The 21,763-nt window shown below is 38.6% G+C and overlaps 1 protein-coding gene across 1 annotated transcript in view; it reads left to right on the top strand.

Moving 5' to 3' along the window:
• The window catches only part of iqch (IQ motif containing H), a 178,285-nt gene that overhangs the window by 75,999 nt on the left and 80,523 nt on the right, over nucleotides 1–21,763 (top strand). Inside the window, exons 14-15 of the mRNA XM_072565275.1 lie at nucleotides 7,417–7,689; nucleotides 11,838–12,029. Coding sequence (XP_072421376.1) covers nucleotides 7,417–7,689; nucleotides 11,838–12,029 — 465 coding nt within the window. The remainder of the gene's footprint in view (nucleotides 1–7,416; nucleotides 7,690–11,837; nucleotides 12,030–21,763) is intronic.

The following is a 21,763-nucleotide window of genomic DNA, read 5'->3' as shown; positions in this document are numbered from 1 at the left end:
CTTTGCCCTGAACGATGTTAAACATCTTGAGTGTTGGAGCTACACTCATCCAGCCAGATGGGGAGTATTCCATCATTGTCCTGATATGTGCCTTGTAGATAGGTAGTGAACAGATTTTGAGGAATCAGGAGACAAGTTATTTGCTGCAGGATTCCTCTCATCTTTGACCTGTTCCTATAGCCACAGTATTTATATGGTTAGTCCAGTTCAGTTTCTGATCAGTAGTAAGCCACCAGAGTGTTGATTAGGTTTCCCCTTATTGGAGAGGATTATTGCCCAGTACTTTTGTGGCACAAATGTTACTTGTCAACTGTCAGTCCCAGCATGGATGTTGTCACAGTCCCGCAGTATTTGAACATTGACTGCTTTAGTATCGGAGGAGTCACAAATGGTATTGAATATTGTGCAATCATCTGTGAACATCCTCACTTCTGGCCTTATGGTGGATGAATGGTCTGATGGTACTGTGCTATCAGAGGTTCTGTCTTTTGGATGAGCTGTTAAACCAAATGCATTAGTATGGTGTGATAATCCCTATGAGGCTCATGGAAAATCACAAATTAATCTCCCTGTGGAACTTGTTGAGTACGAGTTGTCTTGGTAACAGGCAATGGCCTGCCCATCTGGAACTCATCATCTGAGCCAAAGGGTTCTTGTAGTTGGTGCTATTGTCCCCACCTCTGGACCAAGAGACTTGGATTCAAGTCCCACCTGCTCAAGAGATCTATAAAAACATCTCTGAACAGGTTGATGAGAAAAATAAGCCATGTCTGTTCTGGGCCGGGACTATCCCAAGTGATGAGTAGTTGCTGTATTTGGTGTTCAGCAACAAACAACAGTGTTCCATTTCAGTCAGGTTTCTGAGTTATTAGGCTCCAAAGTTATTGTATTTGATGTTGAGTCCTGAAGGCTGAGCAGCCCCCAAGCGGAAAATGAAGTGCTGTTCTTCCAGCTTGTGCTGTGCTTTGCTGGAGTACTGCAGCAAGCCTGAGACAGAGATGTTGGCCAGGCAACATGGTGGTGTGTAAAGGCAGGCAACAGAAAGCTAAGAGTCCTTTTTAGGGATAGAACGTAGGTGTACTGCAAAGCAACCACCCAGTCTGTATTCAGTCTTCCCAGTATAGAGCAGAATACATTGTAAGCAGCAAACACAGTAGACAACTTGAACACAGTGGACAACTTGAATTTATTAAATGCATAGATAATACTTACTTAGTCATTGTGATGGTAAGAATAGTATCATGAGGAGAATTGACACTGTTCACTACTGCAAAGAATGAGAGTCCAGAGGGCTGTGCTACCTGTCCTGCACCAGGATTCGGGACACCTATGCATTGTTAGAAAGTAATGTACAGTGGAAAAGAAAGTATCCAGTTATCATGGTCTATGTAGATACCAATGACAGGACCAGGAAAGAGATTTTACATTGTGAGTTTGTAGAGCTGGCACAAAATTAGTCTCTAGATTATTACCTAAAACACATACAAATTGGTGAAATAAATGTGTGACTGAAAGCCTGGTGTAGTAGAAGTGGTTTCCAATTTATCGGACACTGACACCAGGACTGGAAAAAGTGCATCTGTACCATTTGAGATGGTCTACATCTGAACAGTGCTAAGATCAGTGTTATGACAAGCCATATAACTGGGGAAGCAGAGAAAGTTTTTTTTAAATTGAATGGTGGAGGCAGGAGTCAAATTTGGGAAAATGTGATAAATGAAAGTATAGAGATATGGTAAGAGAGGAATAAGGGATAGAACACAAATAAGGGATAGAACACAAATCTAAGACCAACTAAATAGATATGGCTAGAGATGGCAAAAATCATAATCAGGACAAAACTAAAGGCTCTGTATCTTAGTATTCTTGGCCTTGCACCTGAATGTAAATAGAAGTAAACAAGTATGATCTGATAGTCATTACAGACACACAACTGCAATATTATGTAGATTGTGACCTGAATATTGAATACATGACCTTTAGGAATGCCAAAAATTTGGAAAAGTGGAAGAGCAGCACTGTTAATTATTGATAGTATTAGCACAATAGTGTTAAATTCAGGAAACCAAAAGTTAGAGAAAGTGTAGATAGAGATGAGAAATGATACTCTTATCACTTGTAGAAGTGATTATAGGTCCCCTAACAGTAACTAGACAGTAGGACAGATTACAAAGGAAGAAATAACATGAGCTCTCCGAAAGGTATGATGATATTCATGTTTTTTTTCTTTCATTTACACATAGAATGGAAAAATTGGACGGTCAGAGGTAGCATAGATGAGTAGTGGAGTACTAGGAGAACTCCTGTAATGTTAATGGATGGAATGTTTATACTCTTGGGTTAATGACAGAAATGGTAAAAAACATTAACACAGTTTAGTTTTGACTTAAGAATAGATGATTCATAGTTTTAGTTCAGAAGAACAAGAGTTCAGTTCAGAAGGGATAGCCTTTTTCTTCTCACAGGAGGATCAAGAGGTTAATGAAATCATTTACTCAGTAGAAATGTGCTTTAGTTTGAAAAACTTGCAAGCCAGGAGAGTCAATTATTAGAAGTCTTCAAGTTGTTAAACAGAGAAAGTCAGGCCATGAAAATTGAGAGAGGTTCATGTCAGTGAACTTGGAAAAGAATCATAAAAACAATCTCAAGAGTGGAAGTGAAAGAAACTGGAAAGGGTTGGTGGAGTTACGAAAAGCTGAGAAAGGACTGTTATTTTTTTCTTGGATTGAGTCTCTTTAATGAATGATACTGGGAAACACATTGGAACTTTGTTTTGATTTTAGTTTTAAGATCTTTCCAAGTTTAGTAAATATATACAGCTTTTTTTAACAATAAACTTATGTTCTGTCATTGAAGGACATTTGCGGTCTCAGTGAATTTCAGTGACAAACCACCATATTAACCAACTGCAAAAATAAATGTATAGTATAACAAGCCAAGTTCAACTCTGGGATCTGATTTGCCAAGTATTACCATCAGGTGAAATTGTAACAGTTGCTGGACTGATGTTAATTTTTCAAAATTCCGTAGACTTCTGGAAAAGTCCACTAGATTGGACATAGCAAATTACTTTTTGTCATTTACATAAATGATTTGGATGCGAGCATAAGAGGTACAGTTAGTAAGTTTGCAGATGACACCAAAATTGGAGGTGTAGTGGACAGCGAAGAAGGTTACCTCAGATTACAACAGGATCTTGACCAGGTGGGCCAATGGGCTGAGAAGTGGCAGTTGGAGTTTAATTTAGATAAATGCGAGGTGCTGCATTTTGGGAAAGCAAATCTTATCAGGACTTATACACTTTATGGTAAGGTCCTAGGGAGTGTTGCTGAACAAAGGGACCTTGGAGTGCAGGTTCATAGCTCCTTGAAAGTGGAGTCGCAGGTAGATAGGATAGTGAAGAAGGCGTTTGGTATGCTTTTCTTCATTGGTCAAAGTATTGAGTACAGGAGTTGGGAGGTCATGTTGCAGCTGTACAGGACATTGGTTAGGCCACTGTTGGAATATTGCGTGCAATTCTGGTCTCCTTCCTACTGGAAATATGTTGTGAAACTTGAAAGGGTTCAGAAAAGGATGTTGCCAGGGTTGGAGGATTTCAGCTATGGGGGAGAGGCTGAACAGGCTGGGGCTGTTTTCCCTGGAGCATCGGAGGCTGAGAGGTGACCTTATAGGAGGTTTACAAAATTATGAGGGGCATGGATAGGATAAATAGACAAAGTATTTTCCCTGTGGTGAGGGAGTCCAGAACTAGAGGGCATAGGTTTAGGGTGAGAGGGGAAAATGAGACCTAAGGGGCAACTTTTTCACACAGAGGCTGGTATGTGTATGGAATGAGCTGCCAGAGGAAGTGGTGGAGGCTAGTACAATTGCAGCATTTGAAAGGCATTTGGATGGGTATATGAATAGGAAGGGTTTGGAGGGATATGGGCCGGGTGCTGGCAGGTGGGACTAGATTGGGTTGGGATATCTGGTCGGCATGGATGGGTTGGACCGAAGGGTCTGTTTCCATGCTGTACATCTCTATGACTCTATAATTCCTTCAATCAAAAAGGAAGGGATGTGGAAAACAAGAAACTACATGCAGTTAGTTTAACCATCTGTCAAATGTAAAATGTTAGATACTGTTTAAAGGCAACTTAATGGTCTACTCATGCTCCTCATTTGTATTCATAATATTTATGTAATTTTTTTATTAACTAACAAAATCATCTTGCAACAAATATAGAAAATGTTGGAGAAGCTCAGCAGGCCTGGCAGCATCTGAGAAGAGAGAAACAGAGTTACTGTTTCAAGTCCAGTGTGACGCTTCTTCAGAACCATCATGTTGCAGCTGCTGTTCCACTAGCCTTTAGGAATTGGGATAGATAAGGAGGGAATGACTAATTGTCATCAATACAAAATACAAAAAATGTGGAAGTAGGTTAGATGCCAAAATGTATTTACTACCAGAGCCATTGACCTCTGGAATGGATTGCCAGAACATGCAGTGAGAATAGCTTTACTATAGACCTTAGGAAGGGATCTGGATGGGTTTCCTCAAACGGAGAGCATCTTGAATTATAAGAGTTATATTAGGGTCAGCCACTATTTGCAGTATCAGTGATGCCAGTCTCTCAAACCTTGTTAGGGTTTGCTTGAAGAGTTGGAGAGGAATTCCCCTCAAACTTTGTGCAAAATTGACCTTAATTCCTTTCTGTTCCCTGCCCCCCATACCTGGTTTCTCCCCCATCAGGAGATTGCATGTACACACAAAGTCTATACAGGTAGACTGCACTATATACAGGTGATGGATGAAGCTCACCATCTGTGTGTGTTTTTTTATATAGAATCTCTGTAGTGTGGAAACAGGCCCTTCAGCCTAGCAAGTCCATACCAACCCCTCCAAAGAGTTATTTCTGTATTTTTTACATTTAGTTTCTAATTTAGCTTAAATTTGGTAATCTCAGTTACTCAAAACAAGTACACTGAAGAAAAATGAGAAATGCTAATGTCTATTACAAGGGGGCATAGCTTTAAATTAAGGGGGGGTAGATATAGGACTGATGTTAGGGGTAGGTTCTTCACTCAGCGAGTCGTAAGATCATGGAATGCCCTGCCAGTAGCAGTAGTGGACTCTCCCTCTTTATGGGTATTTAAGCGGGCATTGGATAGGTATATGGAGGATAGTGGGTTAGTGTAGGTTAGGTGGGCTTTGATCGGCGCAACATCGAGGGCCGAAGGGCCTGTACTGCGCTGTATTGTTCTATGTTCTATGTTCTAACACTTTGCCATTTTGAGATTCGCCATATTTTTACAGAATGTGATACTGAGGCATCTGGAGGAATGGAGCTGGGTTCTGCAGCAACAGTGTTCTAGATGTGCTTTCACCAGGTGGCGCAAAAGGAACAGTCTTGTTTATTCCATCCTTAAGAATCTTCACCTTGATAAGCACACTGTTCACCAAGCTGTTGATCAATATACACTGAAAATGTGTGTTTGTGCACAGCAAAGGTCTTATCACATTAGTACTGTGACAGTATCTTAGGGGAAATATGTAAAAAGGAAACCCTTTTTGTTAAGGGCACAAAATAGGAATGAAGTTGTAAAATAAACATTGAACTGACATAATATTAAAAGACTTCTTAAAGAAAAAAACCCTGTATTTTTACATATTAAGTATAATTTAAAACATGTGTAAGTGATTTTGATTGAGGATTCATGCTTAGCTATTTGGATTGGTGTGGTACTGATTTAGATCCGGACAAGGTCAACGGCCTATGATATAACAGACAGAGGCAGAGGTTCCCATTTCTCTTTTCATAGTAATAGAAGCAGGAGTAGGCCATTTGTCCCATCAATCCTGCTCCAGCAATCATTAAGATCTTGGCTGATCTATCCATTGTCTCAGCTCCTCCTACCTGCATTAGCCCCATAACCCTTAATTCCCCTAACATGCAAAAATCCATCCAACTGTGTCTTGAATATATTTAATGAAGCTGCCTCTACTGCTTCCTTGGGCAGAGAATTCCATAGATTCATTACTGTCTGGGAAAAGCACTTCCTCCTGAGGTCTGTTCTAAATCTACTCCCCTTAATCTTGAGGCCATGTTCCCTAGTCCTAGTCTTACCCACCAGTGGAAACAACTTGCCTACCTCTATCTTATCTATCCCTTTTATAATTTTATCTTTTGCTGTGATATCTTTCTCAACATTGATAAAATAAGATTGTCCTAGAACAATTGCAGGTCTTTAACAACTATCTTGCCCCTGCATTTTAATCATAAAGGTATCTTACTAAATTATAGTTGTACAGAAATTGGAGAAAATTAGACCAATCAATCTATTTTCAATTCCCACTTAAACTAAGTGAGTACAGACACTGCCTGCTGTACTAATAAAGCACACAGACCAGGGGTTTCCTGGTTGGAGCCCTTTACCTTGCTGAGTTTCCTGATTTCAGATGGTACAGCAGATTGTAGCCTATCAGGGCTATTTTTTAAATGATGATTCTTCATGTGTGGCGCTAGACAATGAGTTTTATCAAGCTGTTGAACCAGAGGAATCATCACAATCAAGGCTGTCCCTATTTTTACCCGGATTCCACACAAAGCATAGATTGCTGTTTTAACAATCAGGAATGAAAAACGCTTCTGAATTTTATGTTTGCTCATCCAGAAATGCTGAGCCAGTGCTAGTATACCAAACCTACCCCCTGCCAAGTACAGCTGACTCAATACAATTTGGAATTTGATACTTTCTGGTGTGTATAGTTGAATACTTGGCCCATGACTTTTGAATAAGCACCCTTTCTTCTACCAAAATTATTTTACATTCTGCTACAGTTAACATTTCTTACCATTCTTGAGCAACTTTAAGCTCTATAAAAAGGGTTTCCTGTACTATCGTCCCCAATATATGAAAATTCACTGAGAGTAGCAGTAAGAGCACAGCACGTATTGTGAGAAGAAATTCGTTACAGACTAGTAACCTGTAGAACTGTGTAGGACTGTGTGTGTTTTTTAATGTCACTGCAGTCCAGCTGATGCATTTTTTGTTAGTTATTTGTATTGATTTTCTTCAAGCTTTAGTCCTAAACTGTGCCACAACTGTCGTTTAGATAAATCACTGTTATTGAAGGCTGCCAGCATCTTTTCAAGCGACAGAAGGATAATTCCACGTGGATCAAATAAATACAGATGTGTAGTAATTAGTTGAATTCCCAAGGAACCCATTTACGATGCACTAAAAATGTGAAGGATTATGGAACTGTTGTGAGTCTCCACACTGGTGGCTTTTATCAATTTAAACTGCTAAACTATAGCTCTGGTCACAACCTAGCCCACTATTAATAATGTATTTGTTGTGTACAGCATAATAAATTAGGTCTTGGGAGCAGAAAAGGACACAATCTAACAAGAGTAATGTCACTATTCACAGAACCACCACTTGTGCCTGGCCACTCATCTGAAATACAGTCCCAAGACAATAAAACGAATAAAAAATCTCATTGAAGGCAAGGCTGCATACATCGTTGGCGGGCTGCTACACAAGGATGACCTAGCTGTTGCAGATATGCTAAATGTACCAATTCTAGGCCCAGAGCCGGAAGTGGCCCATCTGTACAGTAGCAAGTCTGGAAGCAAAAGAATCTTTGCGAGTGCTTCTGTGCCAGTGCCACCTGGGGAATATGATATATACAGTCTTCAGCAGGTATGTCAAAATTATATTAATAAAGTGTGCTCCTTCACATCTTCAGTGTTTTTTTATTAGAATTATTGCAACAAATTAGTATATTTCATTGATCTAATGATTAGATGGAATAAAATGTGCTCAAATGTGAGGTTATTCACTTCGGTGGGAGAACCAAATGTGCAGAGTATTTCTTAACTAAAGGCTAACGCGCAGATACAGCAAACTAATGGAATGTTAGCCTTTAGTCCAAGAGGATTTGAGTACAGGAGTAGTGAAGTCTTGTTTTATATTGGAGCTTGGTTACTGTGAATTATTTTCATATCCTTATGTCAGGAAGAATATTATTACCATATAGGGAGTGCAATACATATTAACCAGACTTGATCCTGTGATGGTGAGACTGTCCTATGAAGAGAGATTGGTCAAACTGGGCCTGTATTTGCTAGTGTTTCAAAAATTGGGAGAAGATCTCACTGAAACTTAGAAAATGCTGAAAGGGATAGAGTAGACACAGATAAGATGTTTTCCTTGGTTGACAAGGCCATAGCCAGATTGCAAAATTTAAAAATAAGTGAATGCCACTTCGTCCAAAATAAGGAGAAATTGTTTTCCTTAGAAAGTTGTGAACCCTTGGAATGCACTACCCCAGAGGGCCTCAGTCTTTGAGCATGTTTAAAGTAGAGATTGATAGGTTTCTGATCACCAGTGGTATATCGGGCTATGTCCTAAGTATTGACTTTTTGTACCTCAGCCAGGTTCCCATTCTATGTGAGTGAGCATGGACAAGTTATTTTCCTCTATTGGAGCATTGCTGTTGAGTCTGAACCCATCATATCCATGTATATATAGTTCCTGTAAGTGTTAGTGTTTGAGATTGTGCTGCCTGGTTGCTTTTGCCACCATAGACAGGACATTCTGCTAATGTGAAAATTTTCTACTACCAGCCTAACGTCTCAGACCAGGGATCAAACTGGGAATGCTATTACAATTTTTCTCTATTCAGCTTAGTTATGACCATGTCATAATATTATTAATGAGATCATTTCTCATTTTCCTTTAACCTTGCCTACTTCACAAGTCTGGATGCATTTAATTTTCAACAGTATTATTGGCCTGCACTGGTGATAGGGAGAACTGGCTGTACAGGATTTAGTGAAACAAAAAAAATGAAATATCTCAGATATGATTCCTAACCCCTATTATCTTTCCCTATCCCAAACGATGTTTCAGCTGGGTTGCTACAAATGACAAGACCACCCCTTTATCAGAGAGAATATTTTCTGATGCCACTACTCCTGATAACAACCTAGTTAGTCTCATTCTGGTAACTATATATACACGGATGTTGAGTGTGGGTAAGGTCAGACTTGGCTATTGTGATTCCTGTAATTGGATAACCAGTGAATGCAGCTGGTCCAGATTCACACATTAATAAAGGCAATCAAATACAACTAGTTCTTGTGGAACTCTCGCAAAGAAGAAGTAAATGCCTTTGGAGAAGCAGCAGTCAAGGAAATAAGAACAGGAAATCCTGGCGGTGAACAGCATGACATATCAGCATCTTGAAGGGAAAATATGGTTAATGGTTTGGATGGGACCTATCCTTAAGACTTCACTGAAACTCTATGTATTTCCTGTATTCTCAATTTTTTTTAATGCTTTCAACTTCCTCGTTTGATTTTATAACAGTTTGAGTAAGTGGTGTAAATCATTCACAATGAAAGAGGATCTTTTTATGATGAGAAATCACTTCAATAGAATTGTTAGTCCAATTTCAGCATACTGGCCAATATTTAGACACTCAATCTACAGGATAAATCTTTATTTTGTGTGTTTAAGTACATTTTGATTGCAGAGATTGGTCAATATTCCCCTGAAGCTACAAATTCTTGAACACAAAAAGCAAAGATAGACGACACACCTCTACATTTACCATGTTTTTTTTTAAATTGTAACTGAATTTTCTGCAGAGTACAAGCATCAATTTGATCTTTCAACTTTCATGTTTAAATATAGCAAATAGCTTCTTCAATCTATATTATTGAAAAGAATTACTCAGAAAATTTCAAAATTTTCACGTGTACTACACCATCAAGCTTCATTCAAAAAGGTTATTTGCTTCCCAACAAGCCAAGAACAACTTGTTGTGTGGGGGGTGAGGTGAGTGGGGCAGACAGAAAAAGATGCCGATAGTATATAGGTCCTGTGCAATTTGGTGGATGTACATATGTTAAAACTTACTTTTAAATTATGTTTAAATTTCAACTGGAAAGAATGGAGTATTTTTACTTTGTTACTTTGAATACAATGTCTATTGTCAATTAACTTAGTTAATATAAATGTATAGAGTGTATTGTTATCTTTGATGTAAAATCTTACTTTACTCTGAATCATACCAGATATGAAAATAAATTTTTTAAAAACTTGTCTTGGGCAAGGTGCCCTTTCATCGTACTGATCACAGGCAAAAAGAAGTCTCCCTATCTCCCTTGCTGCCTCTCTCTTTTTTTCCCTTTCATCCCTGTGTTCCTTTAGTTGCTACTGTCACCAAGCATAATTCTTTCAGTCTTCTGCTCGCTTTCTTTTGAGATAATTCATCTCTTTCTATCTTTTTCTCTTTGCCTCCGTGCTTGGCACGCTTCCTCTTATTATCATCTCTGTATCTGCAGTATTTGCTCCTCTCTTCCTGATTTACTTTCTTCATTGTGTCATTTCTGGTCTGTCTCCTCTACTTAGCATGCCTTTGCACAGAGAGTGGTGAGAATGAGAAACTTGCTTCCTCATAGAATAGTTGAGATGAATAGCAAGCATGAATTCAAGGAGATGCTATGGCTAAACACGAGATGGAGAAAAGAGGAGAAGGCTATGCTGATAGGGACAGATGAAGAGGAGTGGGAGGAGCCTCATGAAGCATCGACCAGTTAGGCCAACTGACTAGTTTCTGTGCAGTAAATTTTATACGTGTTAATCTCAGCATGCAATTTAGGCTTTCATGCCTTTCTCTTAGTCTGATTTCCTGTCTGCTAAGTCTGACTGTTAAATGCTCTCTCTCCCTTTGTCTGCATGTAGATTCATTTTGTATTAAAATTGCAGAATGTTTCAGTATCGAACCAGCAATTCAGCACCATCAGGTCTGTGTTAATGGTTTTTTTCTACATCAGATATGTTTCTAATCCCACTTGCCTGCTTGCTCCCATACTCTTTAATATGTCTCATTTTTCAAGCAACTATCTCATTCCCTTTGAAAAGAATTTATGGATTCTAATTCAGTTTAAAATGGAGGATTCTACATCCTATACAAACTTCATATGAAGAATATTTTTGTCAAAGTCCACTTCAGTTATTTTTATGATATTTTAAAACATTTTTCCATCTTAAAATCATTAGAATCTCACTGACCAATGGAATTGTTTCCATTTCAAGTAGCTGCTATTTGAAGTTAAAGTTCCAGATCAGACAGGCATAGTTAGATATACAGTGAAACTTGTACTTTTCCTTAAACTCAACCGTGTAATAGCAACCTAATATTACATTTCATTTGGAAGTTCCATCATGCTAGTAAGCCATTTAATTGGGCAAGGAATTAAAAACAAGCTGAAATCCTTTGAGATGGTATAGAAATTTAACCAGGCACAAAACACTGACCAGAACTTTTATTATGTTCTTTTTTGGGATTCCCAATTGCACAATTGCCTTGTAATAAATCCCAGAGGACAGTAAACAGTCAAACACATTGCTGTTGGTCTGGAACCACAGGTAGGCCAGACCAAGTAAGATTGACACATTTTCTTCCCTAAAGAACATTAGTCAACCAGATGTATTTGTAATCACTCAGCGATTAGTTCATGATTACTGAGACTAGCTTTCCATTCCAGATGTATTAATGTATTGAATTTGAATTCTAGTAATTGTATCATTGGGATTTGGCCCTGGACTGCTGGATTACCAGTCCAGTGACACTGCCAGTAGTCCAGTGGTCTGCCTTCCTGTGTAACTATTACATTTGTTTAATAACTATAATGTATGTTAAAATTCTATTTTGATTCTGATTAATAAAGTATGGATAATTTAATATTTGCAATAAATGGTCAGCATGTCTTCATAATTTTGAATCTGTTTTTGAATAATTATGATATTGTTTATGCTGTTGAAATTCATTTTTGCAGATGCATGAAGTTCTAACTCAACTTATTCTTGAAAATCTGGAAATTAAGCGTTGGCTGTTCAAAGTGGATGTTGAATTTGGCGGGAGAGGTACTGCATATTTTGATGTCTTGCATCTGAAGTGTTATAAGCCGATTCTGAAGGAATTTAGGGAAATTGGTCCTGCAGTATGGCTTAAGAAGAAATGGATTCAGGTATGTATGACTGTAGTCTCGCTGTTTGGTTTGGAGAAAAGCAAGACAAGTATTAATGGGAAATGATGGTAACCATTTATTTTGAAAAATCTACTGCAACAATTGCAAATATATTACTGACTATAAATAAGTATTTCAATCAAAACTCAAAGGGGAGTCATACTGTTATAGAGTCATACAGCATGGAAACAGACTCTTTGGTCCAACTCATCCATGCCAACCAGACATCCCAATCTGATCTAGTCCCATTTGGCAGCAGTTGGTCCGTATCCCTCTAAACCTTTCATATTCATATACCTATCCAATGTCTTTTAAATGTTGTAATTGTACTTACCTCCACCACTTCCTCTTGTAGCATGTAGTCCATTTTAAATCCCCTCTCATTCTAAACCTATGTCCTCTGGTTTTGGACTCCTACACCCAAGGAAAAAGACTTAATTCACCCTATCCATGCCCCTCATGATTTTATAAACCTCTATAAGGATATTCCTTAGTCCCTAGTGCTCCAAGAACAAAAGCCCCAGTCGTCTATTCAGCCTCTCCCTGTAACTCATAGAAACATAGAAATAGAAACATAGAAAATATACAGCACAGTACAGGCCCTTTGGCCCTCGATGTTGCACCTACACTAGCCCACTATCCTCCATATGCCTATCCAATGCCCATTTAAATGCCCATAAAGAGGGAGAGTTCACCACTGCTACTGGCAGGGCATTCCATGAACTCCTGACTCGCTGAGGAAAGAATCTACCCCTAACATCTGTCCTATACCTACCACCCCTTAATTTAAATCTATGCCCCCTCATAATAGCTGACACCATACGTGCAAAAAGGTTCTCATGGTCAACCCTATCTAAACCCCTAATCATCTTGTACACCTCTATCAAGTCACCCCTAAACCTTCTTTTCTCCAATGAAAATAGCCCCAAGTGCCTCAGCCTTTCCTCATACGATCTTCCAACCATACCAGGCAACATCCTGGTAAACCTCCTCTGCACCCGATTCAGTGCCTCCACATCCTTCCTATAGTATGGCGACCAAAACTGTACACAATACTCCAGATGCGGCCACACCAGAGTCTTATACAACTGCAACCTCAGGACTCCGGAACTCAATTCCTCTACCAATAAAAGCCAGTACGCCATATGCCTTCTTCGCCGCACTATTTACCTGGGTGGCAACTTTCAGAGATCTGTGTACATGGACACCAAGATCCCTCTGCTCATCCACACTACCAAGTATCCGACCATTAGCCCAGTACCCCATCTTTTTGTTACTCGTACCAAAGTGAATCACCTCACACTTACCCACATTGAACTCCATTTGCCACCTTTCTGCCCAGCTCTGCAGCTTATCTATATCCCGCTGTAAACTGACACATCCTTCCTCACTGTCAACAACTCCACCGACTTTCGTATAATCCGCAAACTTGCTCACCCAACCTTCTAGCCCCTCCTCCAGGTCATTTATAAAAATGACAAACAGCAATGGTCCCAAAACAGATCCTTGCGGAACACCGCTAGTAACTGCAAAATCCTCCAACCCTGGCAAAATCATTATAAATCCTTTTCTGCACCCTCTCAAGGTTAATGTCATCCTGCCTATAGAACGGAAACAACAATTGTACACAGTGTTCCAAAAGTGGCCTCACCAATGTCCTGTACACATCCCAACTCATATACTCAATATTCTGACCAATGCAGGCAGGTGTGCCAAACACCTTCTTCACCACCCTGTCTACCTGTGACTCCATTTTCAAGAAACTATGCATCTATACCCACTTTGTTCGACGACACTCTCCAGGGTCCTGTATAACTTCTGCCCTGCTCTGCTCTACCAAAACACAACATCTCACGTTTATCTAAATTAAAATCTATCTGCCACTCCTCGGTCCATTGACCTATCTGATTAAAGTCCCATTGTAATCAGATAATTTTCTTCACTGACCACTACACCACTCACTTTGGTGTCATCTGCAAACTTATTAACCATACCTCCTATATTTACATCCAAATCATATATATATGCATTGATTCTTGTGGCATACCAGTGGTCACAGGCCTCCAGTCCAAACATATCCCTCTACAGTCACCTTCTGTCTCCTATTTTCAATCCAATCTTGTATTCAATTAACTAGCTCGGCTTGCATCCTATCTGACCTAACCTTACTAACCAGTGTACCCTGCGGAACCTTGTTGAATACTTTACTGAAGTCCATATCAACAACGTCTACTGCTCTGCCTTCATCAAATTTCGTCACCTCTTCAAAAACTCAGTCAAGTAAGAGAGACACAATTTCCCTTGCAATGAGTTTTAATAAACCTGCCTTGAGTTTTACTGCAGTATTCAAGAGTTGATATTAGCAATAGTACTTGAAATTATTAACCAGTATGGTAGTGTTTGTTGAATCATAATGTTGAGGTAGAATCACAGAACTTGTGGGTTTAGGAAGGAGGACTATTAAACCAATGTATCTGTGCTAAAGCAATCCAGAGTCATTAGCCTGCTGTTTTCTCATGGTCACATCTCTTCTTTATTTCAAATATTTGTCTCCTAAAAGTTGCTATGGTCCCTTCCTTAACAATTCGCAATGTAAGTCCGCTTCACTTTCCTTAACAATTCCGCACATAGAGGTTGCTCCTGATCTCTCTCATCGCAATTTGAAATTAATCATCCTTTGTTCACAGAGGTAAATAAATTTTCATTTTCATTGTCTCAAGCTTTCCAAATTCTCACTATTCTGAAAAACATATATAAACCATAATCCTTCATTTTACCACCAACAAATAGGCTATGCTAAAGTTCCTCACGCAGTAATCTGCATTTTTGTCATCAGCCCCCTGAAAATTTATATACAAGTCTTCTAAACGTTACTAGAATAAAGGCAAAATATTGCAGATGCTAGAAATTGAAACAAACCCAGAGATACTAGAAAAAACTCAGCAGATCTGGAAACAGAGTTAATAGTTAGAGTCTGCTTTGGCTTTTCAGAAAAGTATGAAATTCTGAAATGTCAATTAAGATTGAAGCCAGTTGGCCAGGCAAAAAACAAGAGCCTTCCTTTGGGGATGCAGTTTATTAACTGTACAGTCTTACTGTTTCTTCTTCTCAACAGTCCCACCTTTTCCCTCTTTTTTTTTGTTCTCTTTTGTTTATATCAAAAAGAGGTCTTACATACAACAGCTTTCCCACCACCAAATCACCATGTCAATAATCCCCCTTCATATCTACCCAGTCAATTAACTAATAAATTAATCCAATCACCTACTTAACCACTTGCTACAATAACACTAAACTCACTTTCCCTATCCAATTCATCACTACTTCATCAAACGCCTGTTGGATTTTTCAAATCTGATTTGCCTTACCAAATCTGTGCTCACTATGCTTGGCTAACCTCTGCATTTCTAAATGCAAAGACTTAGCTTTCACATTAGGAAGAGTGAAGTAAACGGACCTCTCCCCGAATGTTACATGTTCAACGTACAAGATATTCCTTAATGCAAAATACTACAAGAGGTTGGGAATTCAAAATAAAAACATATAGAGTGCTGGAAACAATCAGCACTTTCAACAGCATTTGAAAAAAGCAAAATGGAGTTCATGTTCCAGATCAATGATTTTTCACCAAAACTGTCAACAGATTAACAGCCTGAAACATTAACTCTGTTTCTCTTGCTATCCTCTCCATTTATAAGTTAACATTTCCATGTAATTCCCAATAGTCTGTTTACTTTTTTTTCCTATTTCAAATGCAACAAATGTGTAAAGTAGGGTTTATACCTTTCAGTAGGCTTCTGCAAGTGTGTGGAAGTGCACTGAGAACCCTATCTACATACCCTCTGTTCTACAAAACTCTTTTACACCACGTGTATTCTTCTATATAGATTACACCATAGAGTTCGTTGCCTTTCTTTAACATTATTTCCCAAATGTAGTCAATGTATTCTTCTAATGGAGAAGACCAAGCCTGTGCAAGACTTCTTCCTCACTTTACAAATCACAATTGCCGTTTTAGATGCTTGGTCCAAAAAACTGTTCGTTAAATCTGAGTGCACAGCATTCTTTAATTATCAAAACTTAGCCAATGGTTTCAGCATACTACAAGAACTTAAAGAAGGTCCCAGAGTAATTTGCACTATATAAGCTGAATGGTTTGTGATTATGTGAAGCAAAGTTTCAATTCTGCTACAGAAATCAAATGAATTTTAATGGAAGAAAAACATTAATAGATCTCAGAAAAAGGTGCCTGGTTTCCTAAGGCAAAGGAAGCTATTATTTGATGTTTTTATTGCAATTACAAATTCCAGAGTAGCTATTTGATGTTGGCTTGCATTTACTGATGATGGTGGTTAGCAAGTAGTGATGTGCAAGGGCACAAATATTTTCAATTAAGCACATCTGTGGTCCCCTCACTTAGTGGTATCTATTATTCTTTTTATTTACTAGCAACCAGATTGCTATGTCTACCTAATTATGGCTGCAGTTGTTTTTATTTGAAACCTTACCTGAAGGACTCAGGGTCCATAGTACAGAATACTACTGCAATTGAAAGAAAATAATGGACAAATCAATTACTGGGCTGGGAGAGGTAAATGGTGAAAATTTCATTTGTCATAATTACTTTTCAATATTAAATATAACAGAGACTGCATAGACATAAAGGTCACAGAGCAGATAGCTCTAGGAGTGATGAAAAGCTGTTTTTCTCCTTCAGCCTACTTCCTCCCAATACACAATGTACCATTTGATCTGCTTTGACAATCTGTTTAAATCTCACTAAATGGAGACCAACCAACAAGAAGATTAGAATCTGCAGAAATTTTCTGTTACTCAAAGGTTATCAAACAACAAGGGCACTGGGTTTCTGCTGGTTAAGACATTTGTAAATTTTACTTTTGCTGCTTCAAACTTTAGGGACACTAAAGCTATAAGTTTCATGCTGGTGTGAGTGGTCCCTTGGGGATATGATGTGGGAATACTTTTACTGGGAGAAAATGATGGATAAGATATGTTTCCTGTACCTTCAAGCCTTGTGAATGTTTATGCAATGCTGGGACCCTGATGTTAGTTGTTTGGTGCATTTGTCAAATGTCATCAGTTGAACAGGAAGAACAATATTTGCTTTATGTGAGAAATACTCAACTCTTGAATTTTGCCAGTGAAAACTGCTCAGGGTCATCCATATCTGCAATAAAATCTGCATGGCCAAATTCCCCAGCATTATAAGTGAACCAACTTCTAATTATTTAACCTGTTGCAGTGCCTTTCCTGCAGATGTGTGTTACAGAACCCCATGGCTATATAGCCAGAAAGAATTTGATTCCTGGTTTGGATTCATTTTGGGAAGCATGTTACTAAAATGGGTCTTTTGGAAGGAGTGAAGGTCCTTGTATCACCTTACGCTCCTCATGGCCTATCCTTTCACATTCCCACTAGACATTTCAACCTCTAGTTCCCACCACTACCGTTACCTCTGCTTATTTGAATCATCCTGAATCCTACTGTTCCCCTAAATGTACTGTCACACAATCCACTACCTAGTTTTTGCAGAATTCAAAAGCTAAGCACATCTAATTTCTGAAAACATCGAATACGCATTGCTACTTTGAAATATTTGAAATAAAATAACCAGTGAGAAACTTGCCATCCCTGTGTTTTTTTTAAATCCTTCTATTTATGTTCCACTTTATTCAAATTTACATTTATCAGCATTAATCTGTTCCACAAAAAAACCTGCAAAACCATTTTCCTGAGCAATGAGAATAATAACAGGTACCACAGATCTCAAGCTACAATATATTATAATTTGATATGAGTGTATATAACAACACAACTTTCACATCCTGCAAGCATTTAACTTAACACAAACAACTTCCCACTTTATTCTGTAATATTCTTATTATCATAAAAGCAATCCCCTGGCTTGAGCAATGCCACAAGAGAGTGTAAAAAAAATGCCATTTCATTCTGACTAAAATTCTCCAGGATGCAAATTCTTTAATTGTATCTTTGACTGCTTACTTATTAAGATATTAAAAAGTACATTATACATATACTCTATTAAACTATACACAGTATAATCTTACAACCTTGATACTACCAACAACCACTATACAGGAACATTTAGATAATACCAGGCAACCAAAGGTACAATTACAAGAAGATAATCGTACAATTTTTTTTCTGTAGATGCTATAATATGTTAACTGATATGGATATGATGTTGATAGATGAAGGAGTTAGAATGCAACAGGTAAATTGGGTAATGAAGAAAACATTCCCTTTCAATTTGAATTTATTCAGGTCAAATATGGTTGTTAGTGAGATTCAAACAACTTATATGTTCATATTTTATTTCAAAACAATATATTTAAAAGCCGATGAATTGAATCTGATTTGTAATCGGTAGTTTAAATTATATAACTATATAATATAACTTATTGAAAGATAGACCTGACATAGCAAATATCTCTTGAAGATTTTATGAACACCACTGGAAGTACTGATGCTGAGGAGAGCATAAAATATGGAATATTGCAATGTTTTCAGTGCATGTATAAGTCAACATAGATACTTGCAGAAAATCCACTTTCCTAAAAAGAACCTAGCATTCCAAGGTGGATTAGTTACGAGGGCAGAGTGTTGTTACCCTATCTGTGACTCACACTCTGAAAAGTACAAAATTGCAGATTTACCCCACCTGTCTGAGTACTTTGAAAAATATTAAGGGGGAAATTGTTCCTGTGAAACTAATTTTGAAAAAATCTGAAATAAAATATTTCCTGTTCACTCTGTCTTATGCACATGTATTTTTATATTATTGTTGTCTTTAGTTGCTGAGTCTCATTTTCCTGTGCTGTTTATTCCTTCATCACTTACTACACACCTAAAAGCAAGACATCTATCACAGAATGTCTTTCATGGGAATATTTGGATTCCTTAACAATCACATGATATGTAGCTGTGTTTGTATCTCAGAAGCTATTGTAATTCATCAGCACATTTAAAGACATAAGGGAAGCATTCCAGCCAAGGAGGTAGTTTACACTGGCTGATCCATAGTGTCAAGAAATTGAGTTATGAGAAACTAGGACACTTTAACCTTAAAATTGAGAAGGGACTTACAGACATATATAAGATGCCAAATGGTATAAGTAAGCACTACTTCAAGATCCATGAGCTAAGCTAGCGTGAATGCCCTCCTTCGCCTGTATCCGCTGTGGACACCTTTTCTCCAGTATATTGATGTGATACTGGTAACATCAGTGAGAGAAACAGGTACATCATCTCTTGTCCTCCTCAGCTCCCTGGTTTTCACTTATTCTGATGTAGATACAGTGGGTGTATATTGTGACATATGAAGGAGGTGGTCAAACATTCTCAGGATGCTACTTTTCTGGAACTCCTTTATCCCCACCCCCCCACCCCCATTTGCATTGTGGTTTGAGATTGCAGATCACTGGTGGCACTACTGAAAGAACTGCTTTCACAATCTTGCAACTATGCAGAAGCAAAATACTGCAAATACTGGAACTCTGTAATAAGCACAGAAAATTCTGAAGATATTTAACAGGTCTGGCAATATCTGTGGAGAAAAAATTCAGATCTGTGAACTTGTTAATTGTTACTTGTTCCACAGGTGCAATCAGACATTCTGAGTTTTTCCAGTTTTTTCTATTTTCTTGTAACTATGCAGTTTCTTCCAAATTCCCCTTGCTATTTTAGGGGTAAAACACTTTATTACACAAAAGTAAAATATGTCTTTTGATTCGATTACCTACGGTATGGAAACGGGCCCTTCAGTCCAACAAGTCCACACTGACCCTCTGAAGAGTCACCCACCCAGACCCATTCCCCGAGCCTATATTTCCCCCTGACTGATGCACCTATCATTATGGGCAATTTAGCATGGCCAATTCACCTGACCTGCACATCTTTGGATTGTGGGAGGGAACCGGAGCACCCGGATGAAACCCACACAGAAATGGAGAGAATGTGCAAACTCCACACAGACAGACAGTCACCCGAGGTGGGAATTGAACCCAGGTTCCTGGTGCTGTGAGGCAGCAGTGCTAACCACTCAGCCACCGTGCTGCCTCTAAAGGTAAAATAGCTGATCCTTTTGCTCCACTAAAGATAAAGTTGCCATAGGCTGCTCCCTCATGAGAAAGAAATGACTGGTTTAACCTGAGGGTCACCATACCTAAGGCAAGGAGAGAGGTTGAGACAGCTGGGATCTTGTTGGTAACCTCACCTCAGCCAGTGTGGGAACCCACGCTGCTGGTATCACTCTGCATCGCAAACCAATCAAAAGCCAATTGATCTAAATGAGCCCTTGTAAAGGAAATATCTCGCTGGTTGGGTAAAAAGAGACAGCAATGAAAAGGATGAGGTTTGGTATTATGTACGATAGGCAAAATGGTAATCCTGGCATGGGCAGAACAAAATGTCATCTGAAAATCAAACTGCTAAAAGAGAGTGACTATTTTAGATGGATTGGCTATTCTAGGCACTATGACTGCCACCTTTAAACTAGTGCATTGTCACAGACTGTCTACAGGTAAAGCAAGTAACAGAAATGCAGCAATAATTGAAACAGACCTCTGCACTGTGCTACACTACATTGAGCCAGCAGGAGGCATGTCTGCTGCATTGTAAGGAAGCCACTGTCAGTTGCCTCTCAGTTTTAACCCCCACCCCCACCCCTCCCCCTTATCCCCCCAGGTCTCTCTGCCTCCACAGGGTGCCCCACCAAGCAGCCAAGCTGAGAGCTGATAAAACTGATCATCTGTTTCCCTGGTGAATTCAATTATCAGACAAGCCCCTGAGGCCCCAACCTACAATAATGTGAAATGAGCATCTTAACTGCTACACCGCCAGATTAAAATAAACACATTCCCTTTACTAAATTTTTAACACACCTGTAGACTATTCAGGTACATCATTGGGCTTTCCAGCAATCATAGTGACAAATTCACACTATTAGTATTGATACCACAATATGAGCAAAGTGCCAAAATGATACAACAGAATATGTCTGGCCACGTTTGTTTTATATTAGACGTTTTGAATAGAATTTTGTTTTCAACAATTATAAGAGTTCAAATTATCTGCCATTATTTAACATAAATATATAAAATGTATACGTTATGCTTTAATTTTAAAGCATGCCTGCATCTTCAGATATGTAATCAGGTCTGATCTTGTAAGCTTGTCCTATAAAATATCATCAGGCACACACTTCAATATGGTGGAGCAATAGGGGTCCTTCCCTGCAGGGTGGAATGTTCTAAAATATGCCGTGTTAAGAAAGGAACAGTAAAAAAAATAAATGAATCTTCCACCACATCTATGTCTAAACATTTTAAAGCATAAGCTGGCAAGCCGATTACAACATTTGCTAGCATAGTTCGCCTTTCATAGCATAACATGAATACAGTAGTAAGGAAACATATTGTAAAACTGTATGTAATGATTCCCATAAATATCCACATTGAGCTGGAATGACAGAATTGTTGCAGATTGTTGTGGAACAGTAAGAAAAGTCTAAGAATAGAGGAGATGCTTCAGGGTAACCCTTTAGAAGTCGGCCAGTGCTGTTACCTTTATTGCTTTTTTTCCAACCCTGTGAAAAGTGTTTGCCAGTTCCATTGGCAGGTCACACCCAAAAGATTGCTTCATTTTTGGATAATAGCTTTCATGTTGTGTACATCCACCATTTACTGCATTCT

This window comes from Chiloscyllium punctatum, chromosome 48 (genome assembly GCF_047496795.1).
Source record: "Chiloscyllium punctatum isolate Juve2018m chromosome 48, sChiPun1.3, whole genome shotgun sequence".
NCBI lineage: Eukaryota > Metazoa > Chordata > Chondrichthyes > Orectolobiformes > Hemiscylliidae > Chiloscyllium > Chiloscyllium punctatum.
The sequence above is the reverse complement of the archived record's forward strand: the minus strand, read 5'-3'. Positions and strand labels throughout refer to the sequence as shown.